Genomic DNA, 24350 nt, shown 5'->3' with positions numbered 1-24350 from the left:
CACACACACACACACACACACACACACACGTACGTCTTTTAGGTCTATTTCATCAGCATCTTTCTCATCTCTCCTGCTTAGCTTTATGCACAGAAACTTTAAAAGGATCAGATACAGTAAATAACAATAAAAGACAGCTGGTAGAGCATTAATGTAAAAATATGTTGCTAATTTGACTTATCCGTCGATTAAAATGGGCCACACTATTGCACGCATCTCATCTGCAGATTTTTTTCTTATTATTGTGTTTTCATTTTTTCTGTTCTTGGCTGATAAGATTACATAAACATCTTACTCCAGACTGGTGGAAATGACTAAAACTTTCCCGCTGTTCCCAAAGGAAAAGATTCAGGAAAATAATGGACTGATTAACCAGCACTAAGATTAACTGACAGCTGTCACAATAAAAGTCACAAAGTCATCAGTGTTACATCAGTTATGGAGAAAATACAGTAAAAAGAGTGTTTGTCTTCTCAGTATTGAAGAATAGCGGTGATGATGTTACATTCAAATCTCATCTTTTCTCGGTGCTCATACCTTCGGTGGCACACAAGCATGCAGGGTGTAAGACTCTGACCCACTGAGCTCCAAAACCTCCTGAGTGCAGTGCACATTGTACTCACCTTATGTGGGTCAAGACTGAAATCTCTGACTTAAAACCATTCCAGAAATAGCCGTGGGAGTAATCACCACAGAATTCATTAAGCACAGCTGGAGTGGTGAGACACGTAAAGATGAACGCTTCTGCTTTGAAATCCCCCGGGGAAAGTCTTTCTGTCCAGGACAGACTGCTGAGCGTTGCACAATCCACACAAATACACAGTGGCCTTATTGATCCATTAGACGGATTGTAACAAGTGACACTAAACATATAACACACTGTCATGGCAATTGATGGTTTAGGGAGATAAGCCCTATACACAGTAATAGGGTTAAATGTTTTCTGTTCTGCACTGATAGTGTCCTGTTATATAAATCGTTGCGGCAGCATCTATTATGAATGAAGGAAGGTTTAACGCGCTGCCATCTTCCACCTTATAAGAACACTGCTGAGATAAAAGAACGGGCTTTTACCGATAGGCGCTCGCCCCGTGTCCATCTGTACATGGGTCAAACAACTAAAAATGAATGCAAAGACAGACTGAGCTGTTACACATGAGCATAACCCAGTCATTGGGGGGGTGGGGGGGTGGGGGGGGAGTTACACACTGGCACAATACTGCAAAAGAAAAAGTCATTTTGTAACAGATGCTCAGCCAGTGTGGTAGAACGTTATCAGCATGTTTGTGGCAACACCGAGCCAGCCGTTTATTGGATCTTGTCAGATGTCTCTTCTGCCTCTCCTCTCCGTGCCATTTCTGGAAGCCACAAAGATTAAATCACAGTGCTGCTATTGCTCCTGCCACTCTCAGTTGCTGTTTACAGACACACAGAAGACAACCAGCACTTCTCACTTCTTCGCTTCACCATCTCACCTCTGTCCTCCAGCCTGTGACCTGGAAAGTGACCTCAGAAGGATGTGTCCATTCCTAAAATGCATCTCAAGGAGACAGAAAGCTTCCAGGAAGAGCTTCCCTTCATAGATAATCCTAACTATGGCTGCTGGAGCTGTTATGAACACTGCTTCATTTATCTTACAGAGGCTATAATACAATAGCCGTAGAGAACATAACAGACCCAGGTGGTGCACACAAGCAAATTACTTGTTATTGTCAAATGTATGTTGCCTCAGATGTTTGTGATTCCTTCTTGCCTCCTCAACTTGCATCCCAAATGGGAAGGACTAGATTGTAAGAAGATGAGGAAAAGAATAGGGGGATGGAAGTAAAAACGAGGAAGAGGAAAACATAATCATGCATATCCTCTGTCTTCGGTGTCTTCATTATTTCTCCCTCCGAGGCCTCTCCCAATGCTCTTTTGCCTTTGTTTGTTAAAACACAGTGTCATCTTATTACACTGCATTGTGTCTCAGCAAAAACACACAAGCAGCTCCCTGACAATTAACTACCCACTCTCAGCTGAGTAATGCTGCCGAGCCTCCAAAGAGACCCCTTTTTAATGTCACCAGATGACACTGTGTTATGCAAGCAAAACACTGTGACTTGATCTGCTCAGACAGTCTGATAACGGGGAAATATTGCAGTTGCGGTGGTCAATACTGCACGGAGTCTGCCAGCGTACTGAAAATGAAAATGACATCCTTCCTTTTGTTGTGCTTCAGGGTGCGGCCAGCGAGTGCTGCTGGTCTGGCATTTCCTCGCCTCATTAAGGTCTTGATTTAGACTGTCTGATGAGCTCGCAACGATCCAGCCGCACAGACTCACGGAGGCACTGTCGAAGCTACTGAGACCCCTTTTTATTAGTTAAATGGAAGCTGAAGAGGTGATTTCAATGTTGACTCATCATTTAAGGATCACTTGGAAGAAGTTTTGTGTTACTGGACTTTAAACGGGGAAGGGCCTGCCTAGGGTAAACTACGTAACAGAGATTTGGCACATCACAGGCAGTGCGAGGGCCAAACACTGTTACCATGGTAACCTTGGCACACCATATCTGGCACGAGTTTACAGTAGCGAGTGAACATGAGGGAAAAGATATGGAAAATGTATCTTGTAAATCAAAACTGTTTTACAAGATATGACACAGGGCAGGTTACCAGATGTCTCTCACACCCGCACTCATTTATTGAATAAACACAAATCTGGCAAAGCAATATTGTACGTGTGTGTGCACATAAGTGCATGTGTGTATAAAAACAAGAAAACATTAAAGAGAGAATCTCAATGATCCCCTATGGGAAAGCATTTGGCAAGAGTAGGGACAAAGAACTCCCTTACTCTACTACTTTTGCATTGTTATACACTAGCTGCCACTTCAACTTGTTCAACTGCTCAATAACATGAATATCCAATCAGCCAATCACATTGCACAAATTCCACACAAGTATAGTTGTTGGTGCCAGACAGGCTGGTCTAAGTATTTCATAAACTCAAAAAAAAATGCAACCACATAGGAAGGCAATAACTACTCATTACAACCAAGGTATGCACAAGATCATCTCTGAATGCACAAGAAATTGAACTTTGAAGCAGATAGGCTACAACAGCAGAAGACTACACTAGGCATCACTTCTGTCAGTTAAGAGTGGGATCCATCCTGGGGTTCAAGCTGCTGCTGATGGTGTAACAGTGTAGGGGTTATTTTCTTGGCACACTCTGGGCCTTTTAGTACCAACTAAGCATCATTTAAACACTACAACCTACCCGAGTATTGTTACAGATCATATCCATCCTTTTATGATCACACCGTGCCCATCTTTTAGCAGTCATAAAGCTCAAATCATCTCAAACTGGTTTCTCAAACTGTCCTTTTGGGATGTGTTGGAACAGGAGATTCTCAGTATGTACAGCAGACGAATCTGTAGCATCTGTGTGATGCCATCATGTCAAATCTCTGGAATGTTTTCAGCACCTTGTTGAATCTGTGCCACGAAGAATTAAGGTAAATGGGGTCCAACAGATATTAGCAAGGTATACCTAGTGAGTACCTAATGGCTGATGAACATACTTTAATTTCATTTTGCGTTCAAAGTTTGCAATAATAGAATTTTCATCAAATTCAATCAATGTCTATTTGACTGTGGCTGCTTCAAATCAAAAAAACATCATCACCGCCTTGTAGGAGGAGAATCACAGTCAAGTTGAAACTTAAAACACTTTCCCGTCATCATCTATTCCTTCTCACTCCCGATCCTCTCTCCTCCTCATCCTCTTCTCTCTATGTCGCAGAGTTTTAATGAGAGCTCTTTGTCTAGAACGCACACTTTGGCAATCCTCTTAACAGTGAAACAGAAGAAAGTCTCACAACCCTCTGTATTTAGGGGTGCTAACTGGTGCACAGATTAAAAAAGCCTTCTGGGCATGGCTGTTAAGGCCCTACAATTCAATTTGACAAGCTACCAATTCCCCCCAGAACAGTAACAACCAATATATTTGACAGTGTGAGACTTTAATGACCTTTGAAACCCATAAATAGCACTGCGAAATCTGCTGAAATGGAAAACACTACCTGCTTTAAGATAATATGATTCATACTATTTGACTATGTGACATTTTGCTGTAAGGCAAATTTGCTACAAAATTTGCTATAAATACCACAGATGCCTTTTTATGAAAAGCTCTGCCATGTCATTGCTTTAATCATTTGAATATACAGTACAAGACTGAGGGGTGGGGGGTTAATCATCGAGCGCAGATGCAATCAGATAACATAAAACGCACATCGACACTGCCCAGAGGAGCCGTTACCATGATAACAAAATGGAAATGGCCCACTTTGTTGCTACAGTGGTTGAGCGAGAAGGTGGGAGAAAGGAAAGAGAGACAGACAGCGGGAAAATGAAGGAGGGCGGTGGCAACAGAGAGACCTGGTATTCAATAGTGGGGGGTAGACTGGGCATTTTTGACTGTGAAGCAGAGACAGAATTACACATAATTATCCAGGCCAGCTAAGCTTCCACTCTTGGTGTAATTAATGCCATTGAGCTGAAAGAGGGTTTTAAAATCGCTGATATATTAAAAGAATGTTTCCGTGATTTCTCCACATTCAACTATTCTAATTAGCCCCAAGCAGATACTCTCTTTTCTTCAAGCTTGATAACTGTGAAGCGATGGCTTAAATCAAGTTTGAAGTGAAACTGAAAGGCCTGCTGAGAAATTTCGGTTGCCAAATAGTTTCGTCAGACATTTGATGTGAAACTTGGATGCTCTCCCTGATTTAGCGTTTCACTTTGTTATTCATCTGGGAGCAAAAAGAAAAAAAAAGTGTTGGCTGTAAAAAAAAAAAAATTTAAAAAAAATTCTTTTCAAATAGCTCAAGGTATAATATACAACAGAATGACTTCTTTCTCTTTTTTATTTTGCATTTCTCTTTTTTCCAACTTAACTTTTTAGAATTCATGAGAGCTCATAATGGAGACTCCTCACTATCTTGTAATTCTAAATACTTAAATAAGGCCCCAAACTTTCAGTTTTATTTCATGCCAATGTGACAGAGTAAATACAACACCCACAGGGATGTTTCCAAAAAGAAAAAATATATATCAGAGTGAAGCAACAAAGCTTGGGTGCTTTTTGTAGAGCAACCAAAACATGATTTAATGAATTAACATATTTAGGCCATCTTCACACGCCAAGCAGAGTGGGGCAGGAGGCCCCTTCAGATCTCAACAGCTTAAAAGGAGCAGCGCTGCGTCTCATCCTGCTGTTGTGTAAGATGTTTATTGTTTTGGGGCTCCCCATCAGGAGCCGCGCAGCTCTCTCCGTCATGTTCCAACTCCCCCACGCTTCTGCTCCTTGATTGGTTAATGAGGTCCACAGCTCCGTTCAGAGCTGAGGAACTGATTGGCTCTACACCTACACCATCACGGCGGTCTCTTTGGAGGCATATCGGCCCTCGTATTGCTAACTGACACATACGTGTCGCCCACAGGGGTAGCAAATGTACCAACTGAGCGGTGGAGGAACTCACATCCAGTGCGCTCATCTGACAAAGTGAAAACGATATCATCCCTTGATGAGAAGTAAAACAGTCGCCAGGTCGGGACTGAGAGTGGGCAAACTGGATGCAGTCGGTATGCAAATGTATTCCAATCACAACAAAAGCCACACTGGTTGCTATTATGGAGACACCACCATGAAAGTAAAGTGCTACAGACAACATGGAGATTAGACAAAGCAACATGCACGCCTTTCTAAGGAAAGCAGTGGATATAAATGGGAGGAATGTTGCTTTTGGAGATCAATGCATAAAATCAATTCTTTATGCACAGACGGAAAGCTGCTTTCAGCTGCTCCCTTATTCACAAGGGGTCACCTCAGTAGCTAGCTCTGCATTGCATCCTGACGCAACCCCAAAGTGATTTCTGTTTTAAAGTGGAGATCTTTCCTTGTCAGGTGAATGTGTAAATCGCTACACCGGCTTTATGCACAGACAATGACTTCAAAGTTATCTAGCTGTGGGTCAGGCGTAAGTCACTTTTTAAGGCAAACTCACATTTTTCTCTTGTATGAAGCTCGAATTTTGTCTTTTGCTATCTTTGCTTTCTAGTTAGATGCAGGTTTACCAAACATAAGGTGATATAGTTCCCCTGATAGCCAAACAGTTTACAGGAAGAGTGCCAACAACACTTGGTTCAAATTTTTTGCATCTTTCTATCATTTAGGAAAAAAAGACAAGCACAAAAAGAACAGGATGTGTGGAAAGATTTCAAAGAACACGTGACTCGTCTCTTTTGTTTACTCTAACTTTAACATTAAATACAAAGTTATATGTTTTTTTACACATCATTATTGTTGACTATTTTTGGTCATCTTTCAAACAAAGAAGGCATGTAGGTGGATGGTTGCAGAGCGTGATTGGTTTACCAGCATGTCAATACAATCAGCTGATATTAGCCATTTGATATAAGCTGTTGGTACTGGCATTCATAAAGACTAATGAATGAACGAAAAGTGAAAAAAAAATAAAGAAGATGTTGGAGAAATCTCACCCCAACTATGACACGAGTGTTGAGCTTGCATTGATTGTCCACCAGGGGGCGCTCTGGTGGACAATCAATGCAAGATGATTGATCAGATTTTTTAAAATACATAACATTACTTAATAGGTACTTGATAAATATGCGTTAAATGAAGCTTATTATATTAATTATGTTAAAATATGTCATTCAAATGAATCTAAAATTTACATAAAACTCATGTAAACATGTTGCCTAAGGGATCCTTACTAAGCATCTCTTAGGCATTGCTAAAGTAGTAGTACTGGTATCTGGGAGGTATCTGACTGATATTTGTCACATTTCTAACAGTATGATTGTGCTAAATGTTAATTTGCCATTTCTTGATCTAACAACAAAGACAAAGTAGCTGTGCACACTTTCCTACAACTCCGTGGATGCAAATTGTCAAAACAATTTAAAATGAAAGGATATATAATTTCCACTCACAACACCTGCTGCAGTATCAGCTAGAACAGGTAATATGTTGTTAATTAATAACAACTTCTGCACTTGAGACAGCGCTACTTGGATGTAACTTGGCCGCAGGCTACAGTCAGTCACCGCGCAGACATATTGTGCACCCCTGTTTTCGCTCTGCTCCCTTTCATCTGCTCTGAGTAGTCACACTGTTTGCTCTATCGTTGCCAAAGCTCAACAGCAAGAAGCCAAAATGTGTAAAGGGCCTCTTTGACTTAACCATCTCTTCACCCTCACACTTCCACCCATACAATTACACATCTTCCCGTGTTTATTTAGTGTTGCACTTATGCCTTCACCTTTGCCTCCTTTTTAGCGTCCTTCCACCCTTTCTACACTGTTACCGCTTCTTTCTCTTTTTCTTCTTCTTCCAACTGCCTGTCCAGACATGGTGCTCTCCTTCCAAACATGGCTCCTCAACTCTCCAGATGGCACAGTCATTTCCACGACTTCAAAGGATGAGGAGTAGGTGGGGGGGGGAGGCAAGAAGGGATAGCAGAGCCTGCGCCACGGTGGCAAGTGATCCAACAAGCTGATGCACACTCGCTCACACAGAGGACCGCTTTCAATGAGACGATCTCGTGTTGGAAAGTTCAGGGAACAGAAGAAACTGTTTAACACCGAGACATCGGGGCTGTGTCCAAGTCACATTTTGATGCTGATGTCTTCATGTTTAATACATTTTTTTCAATCCAAGCAGACGCACAAACATTCGTCACGTCATTTCCAACGCCCGTCCGCTTGTATATGTTATGCACTAATGCAGCAAAACAGCCTCTTATGCATTTCTGCATTATCTATCAACAAGTGCACTCACATTACTGAATATGTTAAATGGACCAGATCATACTTTAAACAAGACAGCTGGTTTTCACTCTGCAGCTTTATCTGATTAATTCCCTTGATGCATAAATGCAATTTTTACCATCTGGGGTAAAGAACGTGTGTGACCTGTGACTAAAGCATAATCTCAGCTGTGTGTTTGCCGTAGGCACAAACAGTGTTTTCTATATATAAGTAGCAGCAGAGAACATTGTATAAGGGCAAATAAGGAAGAACAGTACAAAGAAACTAATAATAGACACGCTTTATATATTATATATATACTTTAACTCAAAATCTGAGAACACGCATAGGCGCAGCATACTGTCCCAAAAAAGTAATTGAGATTGCATTTGGTTTTATCTTTAGCATTACTTGTGGATACAATATTTACCGGAGTATACTCAGATACATACGCTCACTGGCCACGTTATTAGACACCTAGTGACTGTTCAACTGCTTGTTTAAGCAAATATTTAATCAGCCCGTCACATGCCAGTAACTCAGTGTAAGTCGAGAGGACCTGCTGAAGTTCAAACTGATCATCCGAATGGAAAAGCAAGGTGATTTAAGTGAACACAATTTGAGTGAAAGGTGACTGAGGTGAAATTGGCATGGCCCGAGTATTTCAGAAACTGCTGATGTGCAGGGATTTCCCCATAAAACCATCTCTAGCGTTTTACAGAGAATGATGGAAAAAGAAAGAATATGAATATGAGTGAGTGGAAGTTCTCTGGGTGAAAATTCATTGTTGGTGTCAGAGGTCAGAAGAGAATGGCTAGACTGCTTCAAGCTGATAGGAAGGCAACGGTAACTCAAATAATCACTCGTTACAACCAAAGAATGCAGAAGAGCAACGCACAACACATCACACCTTGAAGCAGATTTGGGCTACAGCAACAGAAGACCACATTGAGCGTCACTCCTGTCAGCTGAGGACAGGAAACTAAGGCTACAAGTCACATGGGCACAAAATTGGACAATATGGAAGGTTAGAAAAACGCTGCCTGGTTTGATGAGTCTTAATTTCTGCTGTAACATTCAGGTGGTAGGGTCAGATTTGGTGCAAGTAACATGTAAGCATGGATTCATCCTTACTTCTCTCATCGATTCAGATTGGTGGTGGTTTAATAGGGTGGGGGTATTTTCTCGGCATGCTCTGAGCCCCTTAGTGCCAATTGAGTATCGTTTAAACACCACATCCTAATGAGTTTTACTGCAGATCATATCCTTCCTTTTATGACCACAGTGTGCCCATTTTCTGATGGTTGCTTCCAGCAAGCAATATGTCACACAGCAACTCATCAAGTTATCTCAAACTGATTAACTGAACATGACAGTGAGTTCACTGTACACCAATGGCTTCCACAGCCACCAGATTTCAATTCAGTAGAGCACCAACAGCGTGTGATGCTGTCTTATCAATATGGACCAAAATCTCTGAGGAATGTTTCAGGCACCTTAAATCTAAGCCACATGAAAACTACGAAGCTGTCAAGGTCAAACCAACTCACTAATAGCAAGGTGTAACTAATGAAGTGGCCAGTTCATGTATATTACATTCTGCCAAAATCAGTTTTTTTTCCCCCCCAACACAATAAATTTATGAAAAAAATAGAATGGGAATACGTAAACACAAATGAGCACAACAGGAGAGGGAGAGAAGGTACGGGGTAGTGACGTCTAGGTTGAGTGTATAATGGTGTTGGTGTGCCGAATTTAACTCAGCGCGCCCATCTGACAGGATGTATCACTGCTGATGTTTCTCCATCACAGCATTTTCCACGTACACTAACCACTGCCCTGTACAGCGCATCGTAAAGAGCGCTTTGTAAATAACAAGGTGTTTTAGGTGAGTCACATCCTGAGTGTTCCTATGGTGGCCTTAAATAAAGTAGGTTACAGTGAACGTGCGTGTTCAGGAAAACACAAGTAGATGCGAGGTTGCTCAGCAAAAAAGGTATCACTTATAATCTTTTTATGAGTGATTCATTCTGCATTAATGAAATGAAAAAAAAAATGCATTGCGCGATAACCTCAAACAACATTACCTTTGTTATGCTTAGCAATAAACAGTCACCACACTGGGAGCTGCAGGGGTTTAGTCCCACACCTACACAGATCACTTCAGTAATAAAAACATTTATTTTGCCATAACCATACTTTGACAGGATTTGCCACTGTGTGGTAAGGATGGGTAATCACAGGAGAATTATTAAGAAAAAAAATGTTATCTGGAAGCTCTAGGCAGCCGTTAATCTGCCTGCGCCTACGAAACCATAAACTATCAGCCACGCTGGGAAAAGGATAAAGATGAAGGATTCCAGGAGTTCTGCTACATCACCTTTCCATTAACTCTCAGAGGCTGAGTGCTATGTCAGTAACACATGTCACCTTTAGCCAGCATAGATACGAGCATCACAATGACTGCCAGTGTTGTAGGAGCACAAGTATGTGACTTTACATGCCTGCCTCAGAGAAACAGCTCCACAGAGATTCCCTTCTGGAGCTCTGTGCATGAGTCTGCACTACCAAAGGGAGAAAAAAAGAATTCGTGCCTCGATTTAAAACTTAAAAAAACAAAACTGTCCATTTTACTGTTCCACGTAATAACCATCATATTTTTAGTTTTCAAAAAGCAAAGCTTGTCTCGCTTGGACACTTTCAAAAACACAGTCTTTCTGCATCCGAGAACGTGTTTCTGTCAGCCTCCTCCAAGATGCATTCACTCCTCACTGACAATTAGCACTGCAAGCAGACAGCTCAGCCCGTGCACGCCATGTATATATATGAATGTTCATGCACATAACATTCCCATCTACTATAGCCTCTTAAAATGGAATGGGACGTCTGAGTTAGTGCTTAGAAAATGTAAAGGTCAGGCGTGGCTGTGCAGATGTAGGACAAGGAGCACGCAGATCTTCTTGCATGACTCTGCAAAATGACTCAGTAAGTTTGGTGCAAAAATATCAACACAAACTATGTTAAAGTTGGTACACTTAACCATTCATCGCAGCTCATTTTATTATCACGCCGGTTTAACTGAATAGACATGAAATGTTCTATCATTGATCACTGCAGACGTTTTTTTCCCCACTCTTTCATCCTTATGTTATTTACATCCAAGAGTACTGGAAGTGATTCTGTGGTGCAGTGATTAAGATCCATGGTTTGAGGCAGGGCAGAGACACAAAACCCAGCCTCAGGGGTCACAAGCTAGTGTGCTCCCAGTGCCGGGCCCAAGTCTGGATAAATGGGAGGGTTTTTGCCAGGAAGGGCATCTGGTGTAAAATCTACACCAAAATAACATCTGCTACAGTAAATCCCTTGGGAAATAAGGTCCTTAAACACCGAGGTACTGATTGAGCCATGACAACACTTTAGTACTATAGTTGGATGACTGCACTAAGCAGAGATTGCCACTCTGCTTAGTGCACAGCAGCCTGGGCATTTCTTACATCAGAGTGTGCTGATGTCTCCACTGGTCGACTCCTGGTATTATTTTCTTTATTGTTAAGCAACCCAATTGGTGACTTAAGTTTTCTTTGACCCCTGTAATAACTATTAAACTTTGCTCCTACTGTAATATCTTTGTCTCCCTCCTTCATCGCCCTGTTGCCACAGTGTCGGATATCTAAGAGAGAAATCTAAAACTGGCAAAGACGGCAGGCCACGGGGGTGTTGATTTCAGGGAATATATTGCAACCTGACTCAAGAGACACAAAGTTCTCGGTCAGTGAAAAAGAAAAAAGAAAGAAAGACGCTCAGTGTTTTCCAAATAAACAGAATAGTTCTGTCTACACTGGAAACATGTTTACAAGGGTGATGTTTGACACCCACACAGAGGGTGGTGCTGTTCAGCTGCCACACCTGTTAACAACCTGACCACTAATTGCCACGTGAGCAGCAGCTGAAAGTGGTCTTTGTTAATGAAGAACTGGAGTGCTGGTATAGAAAAGTAGCACAGAGGGATGTATTGTACAGGACAGAGGTTGCACTCAGGTCCTAGATCTAATCTGCTTGCCTTTAAGCCATACTGTCTGAGGAGTACAGGTTACTGCTTCTCAGCTAACAGCCATGCCTACTCTTGGACTCATTTTCTGGTATGTTTTGTTGATGTTAGCACAATTTATTCCAGTTACCTCTAAATGAGACTTTAATCTGATGGCATCGTCTGGCTATCTTACAGGGTTTCCTGTATTTCTTTACCATTTGATAGTAATGGTGGTTCACCAACTATAAAAGGTAGTTGCTTTTCTCAATTTTGACATTAAGCCTAAACTCTGCAATTTCTATATAAACTTTCTCTCACTTTACAGGCTATGGGCATAGATATAGATATATGTATCCAAATAAAGCAGAGCCACGTGACCTAGTGGATGATGGAGATGATGATATTTTGACCTCTGATCAGGGTAACCAGCAGGCTGCAGACAACCAGCAAGCTGGATTTGTGTACAAAAGCTATAACAAACGTTCGACTAAACAGCAGCAGACTCGACAAAAACAAGCGAACCCACAAATCGCACCAAAGATAGAGGGACTTGTTAATGGTGAGACAAGACAATGAGGGCTAGTAAACCTTAATGAGCCACTCCTATTCCCTTGAAAGTCCAGCTCTGAGGTAGCTAACCTAGCAAAGCCCAAATTAGCTGCTGTAATGCCTCGCTCTGCGTCATTTGTTTATGCAAGCACTATGCCCCTCTCGACAAGCAGTGGTCAAACTGCATACTATGAGCCTGCTTCATCCTCAACCTTTCAGGCTGTGGCACCTCGCAGCTATGAGTCCTGGCAGCCTGAACCAGTGAGCAATGGTAATGGGGTGGCTGATTCAGGTTTTGATTACCCAGGCCAGGACGTCGGCACAGTCTCCAGTGGATATAGCTATCGTTCAAGAAAGAAACCCAGTCTTGTGTTTGAGGAAGTATTTCGGTATCCCTCTGAAAACTCCCAGCCTCAAAGTACTGGTCCTGGCACTAATGATTATGGCCGATTACATGAGCAGGGGGTCTGCAACTGGGCAAACCTTCACATCAGTGAAGCCATCCTCTCCGAGTAACGTACGAGCCCAGCCTTTTTCTCAGTCTTGGAGGGGGGTTCTTGCTTTTTCGAAGTTCTTTGGAGGCAGGAAGCTTAAATTTAATAAGATGCTCCCCCGGCCACAAAATGCAGTGTTCAGCCCCCCGTGGGTCCAGGTTCCCTCAAGGGTCAAGGTTTACCAGAGTGTCATGGCTCCGTCAAGAGGTTATCAACCGATCTTTCATAACCCACATCCTTCAAGATATATTGTCCGGTCCAGAAGCAGCTACCAGAGAGGAAGGTATGTCCAAAGCAAAACCAGATACACTCCGGATTATCCTCCCAATGGCATGGAAGGTGTCGAACGGCCTGCACAGAGCTAATCAGCCGAACTGTTTGGCATGGGAGTACACTCAAAGATATGCTCATGCTTATTTCAAACAAAACTTGGAAAATGCTGACCATTGAAATGATTGTCCAGGATATTAAAACTAAATGTTTAATGTTTGAAATACTCTAACAGTTCAAAGTTTCTGATCTGCAAATACTAACTTCTGCTTTCTTGCTTGCAGATGTGCTCTTTGACAAAAATAAACCTTTTTATGTTTAAAGTGTTTACTTTCCAGGCTGTTTTTTATATTAAAAAAAATATATATATTTCTCTTCATACTACTATACCTCAAACGATCACTATTGCGCAACTGCTAATGCTGAAAGTGGCTGTATTGCGCTTAACTTGTCTCTTCAGGCAAATTGTGACTGTCAGTTAAGGGGTGTGTGCCTATATACTGAGTCTATGGCTCCACCAAAAAATGCATCAGTGCAGACATGCAGGTGGTTTACCTTGGCATTGAAATCCTTGTTTCCCAAAGCCCCTGCAACAAAAAGACGGGGAAAGCTAAGCAAGTTGGATTCACTTTATTCCATATTGATTAAAACTAGTTAATGACATGCATTCAATTCGATGAAAGCTTGACTACAAAATGCCACAGGTACATTTAAACTTGAACACTGCAAATGGCAGTGACCGAGGATATTACGCTGTGTGTGTGCATGAGTGACACTTACCAAATGAAGTCTGTACAGTGACTGCAGAACGTCGGCTGCTTGAAAAATCTCGCAGTAAACTTGTGATTTTTCACTTCATGCACGTTTTTCTGCCGCAAAGCACCTTTGCGGGCGAATCTGTTCCCAACCCCAGCTGAATCATTATAATGTAAAAGATGGTCAGCCATAATTGGGGAAGGGGGAGGAGGAAAAACCCCAAATTAAAAACAAAAACTACACAATCAAGTTTGTGTTGTCCCGACCGATTTCTTTTGAGTGATTATCCCTGTCTCTTCACAGCTCTGGACAAGTGCTGGAGCTTTGCCTGCTGTAGACGGACCGCACGCCTTCCCTCTGCCTGGACCACAGCTGAGCGCTTCTTTTTCATTCGGAGTGACGTCGGAGAAGCCCGCCTTCACGTACCGTGGGAATATTTCACTCCAAGTTCAGCGCACGATTAATCAGAGGCGATTCTTGCATAATATATGCAAAGAAATTAAAGAAGCAAAAGGTGTATTTTTTATGTGTTGGAAGACATTTTTATTTTCTAGCAAAGTAAAAACATATGCTCACTAATGGTACATCAGAATGGGTCAACTATATTTAATTATCCCTAAAAGAATGCGCAAAGTGCACTCTCTATGGATTCGATTTTCTGTAAGCACCCAACTATTTCCTTATTTGCTGTACTTGTTAAAAACGACTCTATACCATCAGCTGGGATTCTGAAAAGTTTCACCAGTGCTAAATAAAAACAAAAGAAAAGAAAAAAAGCTAGGAAATGGCTTTACTATTCTGCTCCTTTTTACACTGGAGTAAGAAAAACATACGAGGATCACTTGAAGGAAACGTCCATCACTTACTGAATGCAAATAAAACTGCGGGCGTTTAGCGCCATCGTGTGGACTTGAGCTAGATCTGATACATCCGTGGCTACAGTGCAGAAAGATTTGACTGCATTTGATACCACTCGGCCTGATGTTTGTTTATATATATATATATATATATATATGGCAAAAATCTCCTTTAAGAATAGACTTTATAGACGTATCTTAAAACAAGCTGGAAAATAAAGGTGTGAGCAAACCAGAGACCACGAGCTGCATATAAATGATTGAATAAACTTATTAAGCTGTAAAATGCCAGGGACAAATATGTACACATACTTATGTACGTTTACGGACGCAAAGGAGACGTGTTTCTATGGCAACATGGAGACGCTGCATGTCTGCGGAAAACGGATGTTGCGTAGCTGGAGGACGCTAAAGTTTTGAACCGTTTTGAGCGGCGGAATCAGTGCTCAGGGGACGCCGCTTTTTGGTTAAGTTTTTACATGTTCACTAACAGTGTGCCCTGTTTTAGCGCGTTCTCGTTCTGCTCGTGAAAGCCAAACGAAACCGTAAGAGAGGAAAGGACGAGCGTTACGTTTGCTCGCTTTAGCTCGGCTAACGGTATTTGCAACATGTTTGCTAATGCACTGCTCGAGTCCCAGTCAAGTAGCTAATAATTAGAGTTTCGGTTTTTTAAATATGCTGGTTATTTTAGTTAATGTTAGCATGCTGCCATGTGTCGTAAGGTTTCCGCTTTGGATCACTGTTTAACTAATGTTAATATATGTAGTGTTTGTCAACAAAGCAGCACAGCGTACTCGTTGTTAGTGTCTTTTTTCACTTGCATACTCCATATAGATCACCATGAGCAAATATGAGCTGTCATCGGAGAGACTGGACACTGAGTTTGACCATTTTCTGCTGGACATGAAGCCATATGTCCTCAAACACCCAAGCAAGACAGGTGAGCCGTTATTGCCTATGCATTACGCTTCAAAACCGGGTTTAAATGGTAAATGGATTGGTACTTGAATAGTCATTCTTTTGAATTTAATTCTGCTCAAAGTGCTTACAACTACAAGTCTCAGTCACCCAATAACACACACAGTCATACAGGGCTTTTATCTATGTCTAAGTGCTTTAAAGCATCCATACAAGTGTGAATGTGTGTGAATGCTTTAAGCATTTAGACAAAGGTAAAAGCTAGGGTTGAGTTTTTCTTCCAAGGAGTCTTCGACCTGTGGAATGACAGAGTTACCATCAGCTCGCCAGACAATTTGCTTATAATATCTGAGCCACAGTCACCCCAAGTACAAACAGCCCTAGACTAACAACCCGTAACCCGCTTTTGTTGTTGTGAATTTGCACCGAATGACAGCTGTGAATGGCTATAGCCTCCACACTACCCTGTATCTGATATGTTAGTCATGTCATTCAGTTTTCAATTCCATTTTATTTATGCATCACTAATTAATATCAGCAGTCACCTCAAGGTACTTACATTGTAATATAAAGGACTTACAATATAAAAAAGAAACCCCAACAATCAGCCGTCCCCTGTGAGCAAGCACTTGGTAGTGGGAAGGAAAACCTCCCTTTTAAAAGAACGATGCCTCCAGCTGCAACTAGTTGGGGGTTGAAGGGAAAGACGAGAGACAGGACAAAAGGCAAGCAATGAGAGAGAGCCAAAGTTGAATAATTACTAATGATTAAATATAATAGTGATGTATAAACGCTATTGCAAAAAAAAAAAGTTATTACATCATGGTTAGTGATCCTTTCTCTCCTTGTCTTCTCAGAGCGTCAGCGCTGTGCCCAATGGATAAAGAAGCTGTGCGACCCAGCCACATGTGGTTCAGGTCTGATTGGTCGCAAGAACCGCAACATGTATGCCCGTTTGCTCCTTCAGATGCTCAAAAGAGGGGTCCTGGATGGGCCTTTCACCAGCAAACCAGAGCCAGGAAGCCTTAAAACACTTCCTACATACATGGTAAGAGTTACTGCTTCAACAAGTCGTATATTTTCCTGTGCTGACAACTGGTTTTAACCACTTCAGAAAGTTTGAAAACTGTCACCCATTCATTTCAATGAGTGAGTGTGTCCAAACCTTTGACTGGTACTTTATATGCACTATTGCAGTGGATTGTTTAAACAGAGAGTTTATAACTAGCCAACCGAAACTTCATCTTCTGAACCTTGTACTTAATTTTAATTTCTAGTCCATCTACTTTGATGAGCCACTGAGCAGCCTGAGTGTGGAGCACGGTGTTAGAAGCCTGCCCGACTGGGTGACGGGGGAGCTGAGTGGCTGTTCTGATGACAGTTTAACAATGGATCTGTTTAAGGACAAACCCAGTTCTACACCTGTTAAAGATCATCACAGGTATTGTCAATGAAGATGACCTACAAGGTCTAATTGTGTTGGAGTATATGTATAACAGGGGTAGGTAACCTTTTTGGTGACGAGTGCCATCTAAAATTTCCTCAGAAGTCAATGTGCCATATAATTGCATTAGCAATAAATTTAATAACGCTCTATATTAACAGTTACTGCGCTGAGCGGAGAGCTCCTGAAGCATTTGAAGTGTCGGAATGTGGAAATTTCAACATCGCTTGAAAAAACTGTCAGCTATCAACGTCCCTCTCACCAGTAGGCTAAGTGATTTTTAGCCAATTACAAGTTGAATCTAGTAGTTGGGGTTGTTAGCTAAGATACTGTCATTAAGAAGCGGCACAACTAATGTGTCTATGCGAGCTAATTTGCGATGTGCACCGCTGGCCCGGCCATTTATTTTTTAATGCACCCTCTCAGATTAATTCACTGTGTGTCGTGCCCAGGGCTGGACTGGGACAAAAACATCAGCCCGGGCATTTTGACTAAAGACCGGCCCACCAGGTATTATAGGAAAAGCCATAAAGCCTTTGAATGAAAACAAATGCTGTTGTGACAGTGATTTACACTGTCTTGTTGGTATATGTATAATTTCTATACGTTGTACATCAGATAACAAACTTTGGTTGTAAGTTCAGATAATTATTTAATAAAAGCAAGACATTTTAAATGAGAATAAGAAAGAAAAGTATTTCTTTGTGCCTCCCTTTCCCTGTTAATGCCCTACATGGACCCCTGGCAACACTTTGCTAGACCCGCCCCTGCACAGTTACCAGCTGTCAGCTACATAAAAAAGGATCCTGGGGTTATTTGTCTCTCAGAAACGGTTCATAACTTCCCTTCAACTCATTCATGTCACCTAAAAGGTAAATCTGTTTCTCCATCACCTGTTCAGCCCTGATGATTCAGTAAGGACATCTCCTGGTTTCATCTTCATGTTTCCCTCTGACCACATATCAAAACCGATATCATGACCAGCAGCTTTTACAGCTGTGTTTGCAGCAAACATCAGCTGATACTAGAAATTAGTATTAAATACATTCTAACAACAGCTGATCAAGCTTAAACGTGCTGTTGTTGTTTAGTGCGACATCTGCTGGTTTCCTCTTTCTGGCGCAAAGTGGGCGATAAACAAAGGAGAAACGGGACTTGCGTCAGAAATACCGATCAGCTGATCATTGATCAGTTTCAAGATTGAATGAGAGAAGAAGAGGCAGCTGACACCGTAAAAACACAGAATATATCCAGCTTTGTGTCTTTTCCATTCTAGCTGAAGTACGGGACAAACTGTGTTCCTTTTCAGCTCAATACAAAACGCGTGATATTTTCTCTGAATACGGGACGATTCCATTTTTACAGCACGGTTGGCAACTCTACTAACTAACCTTATGAATAAAATAAAGTTCACTATCAGTAAAATCATAGCATTCACCCAGCTGTATAGAAACTCCGTGATGCTAGCTAGTACGCCTTACGAGTTATTGTAACTGATTGTAAAAACTCAGCACAACGAAAATAAACTCCACCTAAACTTGGTTTATATCTGACCCAGATAGACTGCAGGTCATAACTTCTTACCTGAAGTTCAGTTCACCTGACACTTGGACCGGTGGCCGCCTCGGGTCTCTCCTCCTCCTCCTGCCTATGCATTTTCATGGTTTACTTTCTTTCAGTCGGGACACCTACACTTTTTTTGTTTGTTTTTTTGTTTTAAGCTGATATTTCCATCTGTTAATTTCTTTTTGGTGGCATGGCTGTGTGGCTTTCTGGGCCCAGGAAGGCATCTGTCTCCCTGCATGGAAGAGCCGCAGCAAGACTGACAACACAGAACAGAACAGGCATCAATGGGAACAGATACAACACTGCCTGAGAATGAAAGGTGGAGCAGGGATGGTAGTAGGTTGCAAAATGGCTTGCACAGCAATTGTGGGTGTTGCCTGGCTTAAGTACCTTAACATTTTCCCCTTAAACGCCTGCTAGGGGTAACTCTTGTTTCTCTTTTCTGAACTGAGCGGTTTCTGTCATATTTCAGGCTTGCTTCCAAAATAAAAGGCCTGTGTGTGCATCAGGAGTTAGTGATTATGATCTCTGCCTATATTATCATGCATGGGCATCCCATTATAGTTCTTATTGGGTATTGTTTTTTTTTTTTTAAAGACTAATGTTGATCAGTTTTACATGGTCTATTTCTTAAGTGGGTTCTTGGTTCTAGTCTAGTCTTGGCTTCGGTTGTGGTAAATTGTGACCTCCCCTACATCAGCTAGGCTTATTTATTCCTTTTTTTTGTTCAGTGTATAATTTGCAGTACGACACAATGAAGAGCTGTCAGTCTGCTTTGTAGGTTTGTCTAAATACAATACAGATTTTTAAAACCCCTCAGTTTTGATCTGCTTCCTGTCTGGAGTGATACATGATCAGGCTAGTATGAATGGAAATTAATTCAGTGATCTGACTGACCAGCATATAGAAAGTGCATACAAACAGATAGGGCTAGCGTTTGAAGCTGAACGTATTTTCTGATGTATTTCACAGGTTTATCGGTGAATAATTTGCAGCTTCACTGCAGTGTCTCCTAACACAGATAACAGCGTCTAAGTGGTTAAGGATTTTTTTTTCTCTATAGCAGGAAGCTGCTATGTAAATTACCAAGTGTATATTGAGACAATATAAATATTGTCTCACTGAAAGAAAGTTGCTGTGAGACAGATCTTAAGTGTTTTTGACAGTGCTTTTGATGCATTAAAGAACTGTTTGCATTAAGCTGGCAAGCTGCTTCCTCATTTGATAAATGAGCAGAATCTGATTCAGTGGGAAACAAACAAAAAGACAAACTCATTTGCATATAAAATATAATATCTTTTATCTCTTGAAAAGTTCAGTTGCTTATTAAAAAGGCAGCGAGACATCCTGGCAATCATGTCCTTTGTTTTCTATGAAATGAGAGTTCAAACAATAATTGGTATGTATAGTAGGATGATGGCATGTTACTGCATGATTGGTAAGCTCTTCCTCCTGTTTCTCCTTTTGAATTTAATTCTCTATAAAAAAGAAAGTGGGAAAACAAAAACCCAAACATTTTTTTTGTCAGATATATAAGGTGCTAATGTATAAGGTATTTATTGAAGCATTCTGTTTTAAAGTTCTTCTACCAGACTTAAAATACTGAACTTTGCTGTGAAACTGGATACACGCAGCTTTTGTGAATGATTGCCCATCGTATTTGCTTAGCAGCGCTGTCTGAAAAAGCCAAAGACATTGCCAAGTTGTTGCATCAGTCCGCGTGAGCTGTCCGTTCTGACTTTTCAAAGAGAAATACTTCAAAACAGCATGAGAGGATGAACCTCTCGTATTCTCTATCCATCTTTCTGTTCCTCCCCTCTTTACACTTTACCAATTGTTGAACTTGAGGTGTAACCCCCACAGAGCAGATAAAGAGAAGAATAAAGCTTGGTAGCTCATTAGTGTGTTCTCCGTTTTCTTTAATTGTTTGGCTTTCATTTCTTTTTGAACATCAGCCAAATGCCTAAAAAAAATATTGACTTTTAAAATTGGCCTGTGTTTTAAAGACGCTTGTGCTGCTCAGGTATACATCTATGTGTATAACACGCCTCGCTAAAACATTAAGCATCCTAGCATGCTTTTAGATATTTCATCTGACTCAAGGCAGTTCAGAGGCTCAACAAAGTGACGTTAGTAATGGCTCATTGATTTTTCACTGCAATTAACAAGGAAAGGCAAATCACCGCCCAGTGGCTTCATAAACTCATTAGCATAATAAAAAGAGAGCACTGTAAGTGCATTAAAGAGAGCTTAATATACACCAGGGCACTGTGTAAGAAGAAGCACAGGCCCGCCGCTGCCATATTTAATTCAAAGTTTTTCTGTCGGCTGTGGAGTCATTATGATTAGGCAGCGTGGTAGTTAGCTCTGTCACCTCACAGCGAGACGGGTGTGAACGTTTTGAACAAAGAGGCCTGGTGGGGCCTTGCTGTGTGGCACAAGCATGTTCTCCTTTTGTCTTTGTGGGTTTCTTCCCACAGTTACAAAAGATCTTGATTTGGTTAACTACCAACTCTCTGCATCAGCCCTGGTGTCTTTTCCAAACTGTCTCTGCTCCTGGGCTTTATTTTATATGACTTGCTCATATTGTTTAAATGAGTCTTATCCATGTATGGCCATAGGCCTGCATCTGTTTGCTTAGTAGGTGCTCGAACTTGAATTACAGATGATGTAAAAGAAAACGTGTGGCTACCTTCAGTTAGTTACAGCCTTAGAGGGTGTGGATAGAGGGGATTTTTGTGGCAAGCAGACTGCTGAGTACCATGGTGTCTGATTAGGATAAGACCATGAAAGACCTTCAGATCACAGACTAATGTCCTGATGGAGAAAATTAGCCAGACCAAGAGTCCTTTTATGTGTCTCTCTCATTTAGATAAGATTAAATAGAAGGAACTCATCTGAGTCCCTCCCTGTGATGTGGCAGCATTTGATCTGTTTCACGCACCATTAGTCAGGTGATGGGCAGGGCTACGTTTAGCTTCTGAAGCTGGCCGGTTCAGGTTTCAATGTCTAAATGTAAAATTGTGCTGTTTTTTTTCGGAGGTTTTGAGATCACACACAAGTGGATGTGGCATGTTGTGTATATATGTGTGTGTGTGTTTAGCTGATAATATTTTGTAGCATTAGTCAGAAATATTGAATTCCGAGCATGCTTTCCTCTTAAGCTGTGGTATTTCTAATTCCTTTTTTAGCCACCAGATAGAGCTACCGCTTCGTATATAGCAGCAGTCCAGGTACAGCAATGCTGTGGGACATAAAAGCAGCCAATCTGCATTGGTCAGCAGATCATATAAAACATAATCTGTGTTTCATATAATGTCTTACGTTTAAAGATGTTTCATTGCTAAATTGAAAGGATGGATAATAAATCCTCTGCATTTTCTGAAGTCAGTTGTTGATGTTGATTGAAAAGCCTCACATCTCGTGCTCACAGGCCCCCACTCTCTTTTTGTCGCCCCTCTCCCCCCTCCAGGTGGTGTAGGGTTATGGTGGAGAATAGGTGGGGGCAGAGGGATGTTAGTGTCCCAAGGTCAGACTGCTTTAGTGAGGGTGCCTGAAGCCTGAGACCCGGACCCACTGGCTCTGCACCTGGAGGTCAGACTGGTGTATGGATGTCAGGTTTCTTTAATCAGCCAAGCTGCAGCTTCTGAAGGTCTACATGGTTTTCTCATTTTCTTGTGTGCGCGTGTGTGTGTGTGTAGCTCTGGCCTGACTTGCCACTGCTTTGATCTCTGGGCCTCAGACTCCAGACACATCTGATTCAATTATCCTCATCCACCTGTTGACTTAGAGGCCCAAAATTGCAAAGCTTGCCCCCCTTATCCATGTTCTGTGTGTGTGTGTGTGTGTGTGTGTGTGTGTGTGTGTGTGGGTGTGTGTAAACACATGCTTAGAGAAGGAAACTCTTTCTTTTGAAGTGTCTTCACATAATTATTCACAGACTAATGAAACAATATTGGAATTTATTGTGAGTGATGTAAAGCACTCATTTCAGTTCTTTCTTGACATCCACTGACTGGTTTCTCAGAAGTGATATTAGACTGCGCCATGTTTTTGTGAAATCAACTCTGCATCTACAGAAGCTGTAACATATGAAATAGACTCAAGCGCTACCGGACTTCTTCCAGCTATTAAACACTCCAAAATGAACTATTTTGTAAATGCTACATATAAAGAAATGGGACAATCATTTCTACATCTAATCAGTATGTTGTAACATCACCAGTGTCAATTACAAGTGTGTTATTAGATCAGAATCCTATTTACGCCACTCTCTTTGGTACAACAACTTAATAACATGATAAATACAGTGCGGTGAAGAAGTATTGAGCAGACAAGGAGGAAGATTTCCTCATCATTTATTAAAGTGGTCTTGGTCTATAGTTCTCCAGGTCTTTTGAAGATTTTTTCAAAGGATTTTTTTAGGACATTGATTGTCCAGTCAAATGTATCTGACCATTTGCAAAGGAATGTTCTTGTTTGTTATGCCACTTAACACTAACCTATAAATCATTCAAGCATAAAAAGGCAACAAACTAATGGTATGCATGAGTGTTGTCTAAACATGAATGGACTAATTTTAAATTGTATTTTTAGCCTCTTTGTTGCTAATAGCCTTTTGTTCCAGTATCTTTAGTTGAATCTACAAAAATGCCATTGATAGACGAGTTCAGTAGGCATGAAATAGTATTTTTACACCAACAAGGTAATTCCCAAAGAAATATTAGCCAAAAATGTTGCATAAATCAGCGAACTATACCTAGATACTACACAAAGAGTTGATTGACAAGTCCATTATAATAAATGATAGGCAAAGCCACCAAAGATAAATTATAGGATAAGTTCTAATTGTCTAAACTTGTTGCAAAAGTTATGTAAGCGATTCTGTTAGTGATACAGTTGCACTGATTATCAGTTCAATGAGTTTAGGTTCATTTAATGATCTGTTATTGAGACCAAGGTCTCTTTTATGGGATGCATCATAATAAGATGATCACACATTTACCCAGATGACCTTAATTACTCACATTATGACAGGATATGGTAACGTTTTCACAACTTGGCTCGTGACTATAAGGACTCACCGAATGACTGTCAAGACATGCTCCAAGGTGGCAACCCCACTAGGGGTTAGACACCCAAGTTTATCTTTCAGAACTTAAGAAGCCTTTTGGGTTTTGTGAACCTAAAAAGCAGTCCATTTCCCTTCATGTGTCTTAGAGAGATTAGAGATAAAAACTTTATTAATCCCTCAGGTGGGTTCCTCTGGGAAATTCGGTTTCCAAATAGCACAGCACCGACAGAAGTTACAGACTGTGAGCAGAATACAATATATACACATATATAAATACAGAGACATATATAAATAAAGAGTATACAAAATGGATAAATAACATAAATAGGAATAAGAATACAAGGGAATTGGACATTTCAATTATTGAAGTCTATTGCACCGTTGAATATTAGCAAAAAGTATTGCACAGTGAAAAGGCACTACAGCTTAGTTGTCCCCCCCTCCTTTGTACCCCTTTTTCCCCTCCCTCTCCCCTCCAGAGAGGAGTTAAACAGTTTGATGGCGTGTGGGACAAAGGAGTTTGTTGGTTCTTGTCTTTGGGAGAAGCAACCTGTCACTGAACAGACTCCT

General features: G+C 41.2%; 2 protein-coding genes and 1 long non-coding RNA gene across 9 annotated transcripts in view; 2 read left to right on the top strand and 1 right to left on the bottom strand.

The window, feature by feature from the left end:
• prkcab (protein kinase C, alpha, b) overlaps positions 1-14449 on the bottom strand; it is a 117498-nt gene extending 103049 nt beyond the window's left edge. For both annotated transcript variants that reach the window (XM_005734651.1, XM_005734652.1), the window contains exons 1-2: positions 13946-14449; positions 13721-13752 (exon numbers count right to left, since the gene is read on the bottom strand). In XM_005734651.1, the coding sequence (XP_005734708.1) occupies positions 13721-13752; positions 13946-14112 (199 nt within the window). In that variant the 5' untranslated portion in view covers positions 14113-14449. The remainder of the gene's footprint in view (positions 1-13720; positions 13753-13945) is intronic.
• LOC102209074 (uncharacterized) lies at positions 11776-13438 on the top strand. Its single transcript, XR_311775.2, has 3 exons — positions 11776-11961; positions 12048-12103; positions 12178-13438. It is a non-coding gene; the product is annotated as an uncharacterized LOC102209074 (long non-coding RNA).
• A 687-nt stretch (positions 14450-15136) lies between the features above and the next one.
• Positions 15137-24350, top strand: part of cep112 (centrosomal protein 112) — a 125489-nt gene continuing 116275 nt past the window's right edge. For 4 of the 6 annotated variants that reach the window (XM_005734649.1, XM_005734648.1, XM_005734646.1 and 1 more), the window contains exons 1-4: positions 15137-15244; positions 15613-15718; positions 16554-16744; positions 16974-17137. In XM_005734649.1, the coding sequence (XP_005734706.1) occupies positions 15619-15718; positions 16554-16744; positions 16974-17137 (455 nt within the window). In that variant the 5' untranslated portion in view covers positions 15137-15244; positions 15613-15618. Of the gene's footprint in view, positions 15376-15612; positions 15719-16553; positions 16745-16973; positions 17138-22317; positions 22359-24350 lie in introns of those variants that run through there. The other 2 variants (XM_005734647.2, XM_005734650.2) reach the window with 2 other exon arrangements.

This window comes from Pundamilia nyererei, unplaced genomic scaffold (assembly GCF_000239375.1).
Source record: "Pundamilia nyererei isolate P.nyererei 1_Seehausen unplaced genomic scaffold, PunNye1.0 scaffold00059, whole genome shotgun sequence".
In the NCBI taxonomy this organism is placed as follows: domain Eukaryota; kingdom Metazoa; phylum Chordata; class Actinopteri; order Cichliformes; family Cichlidae; genus Pundamilia; species Pundamilia nyererei.
The sequence above is the reverse complement of the archived record's forward strand: the minus strand, read 5'-3'. Positions and strand labels throughout refer to the sequence as shown.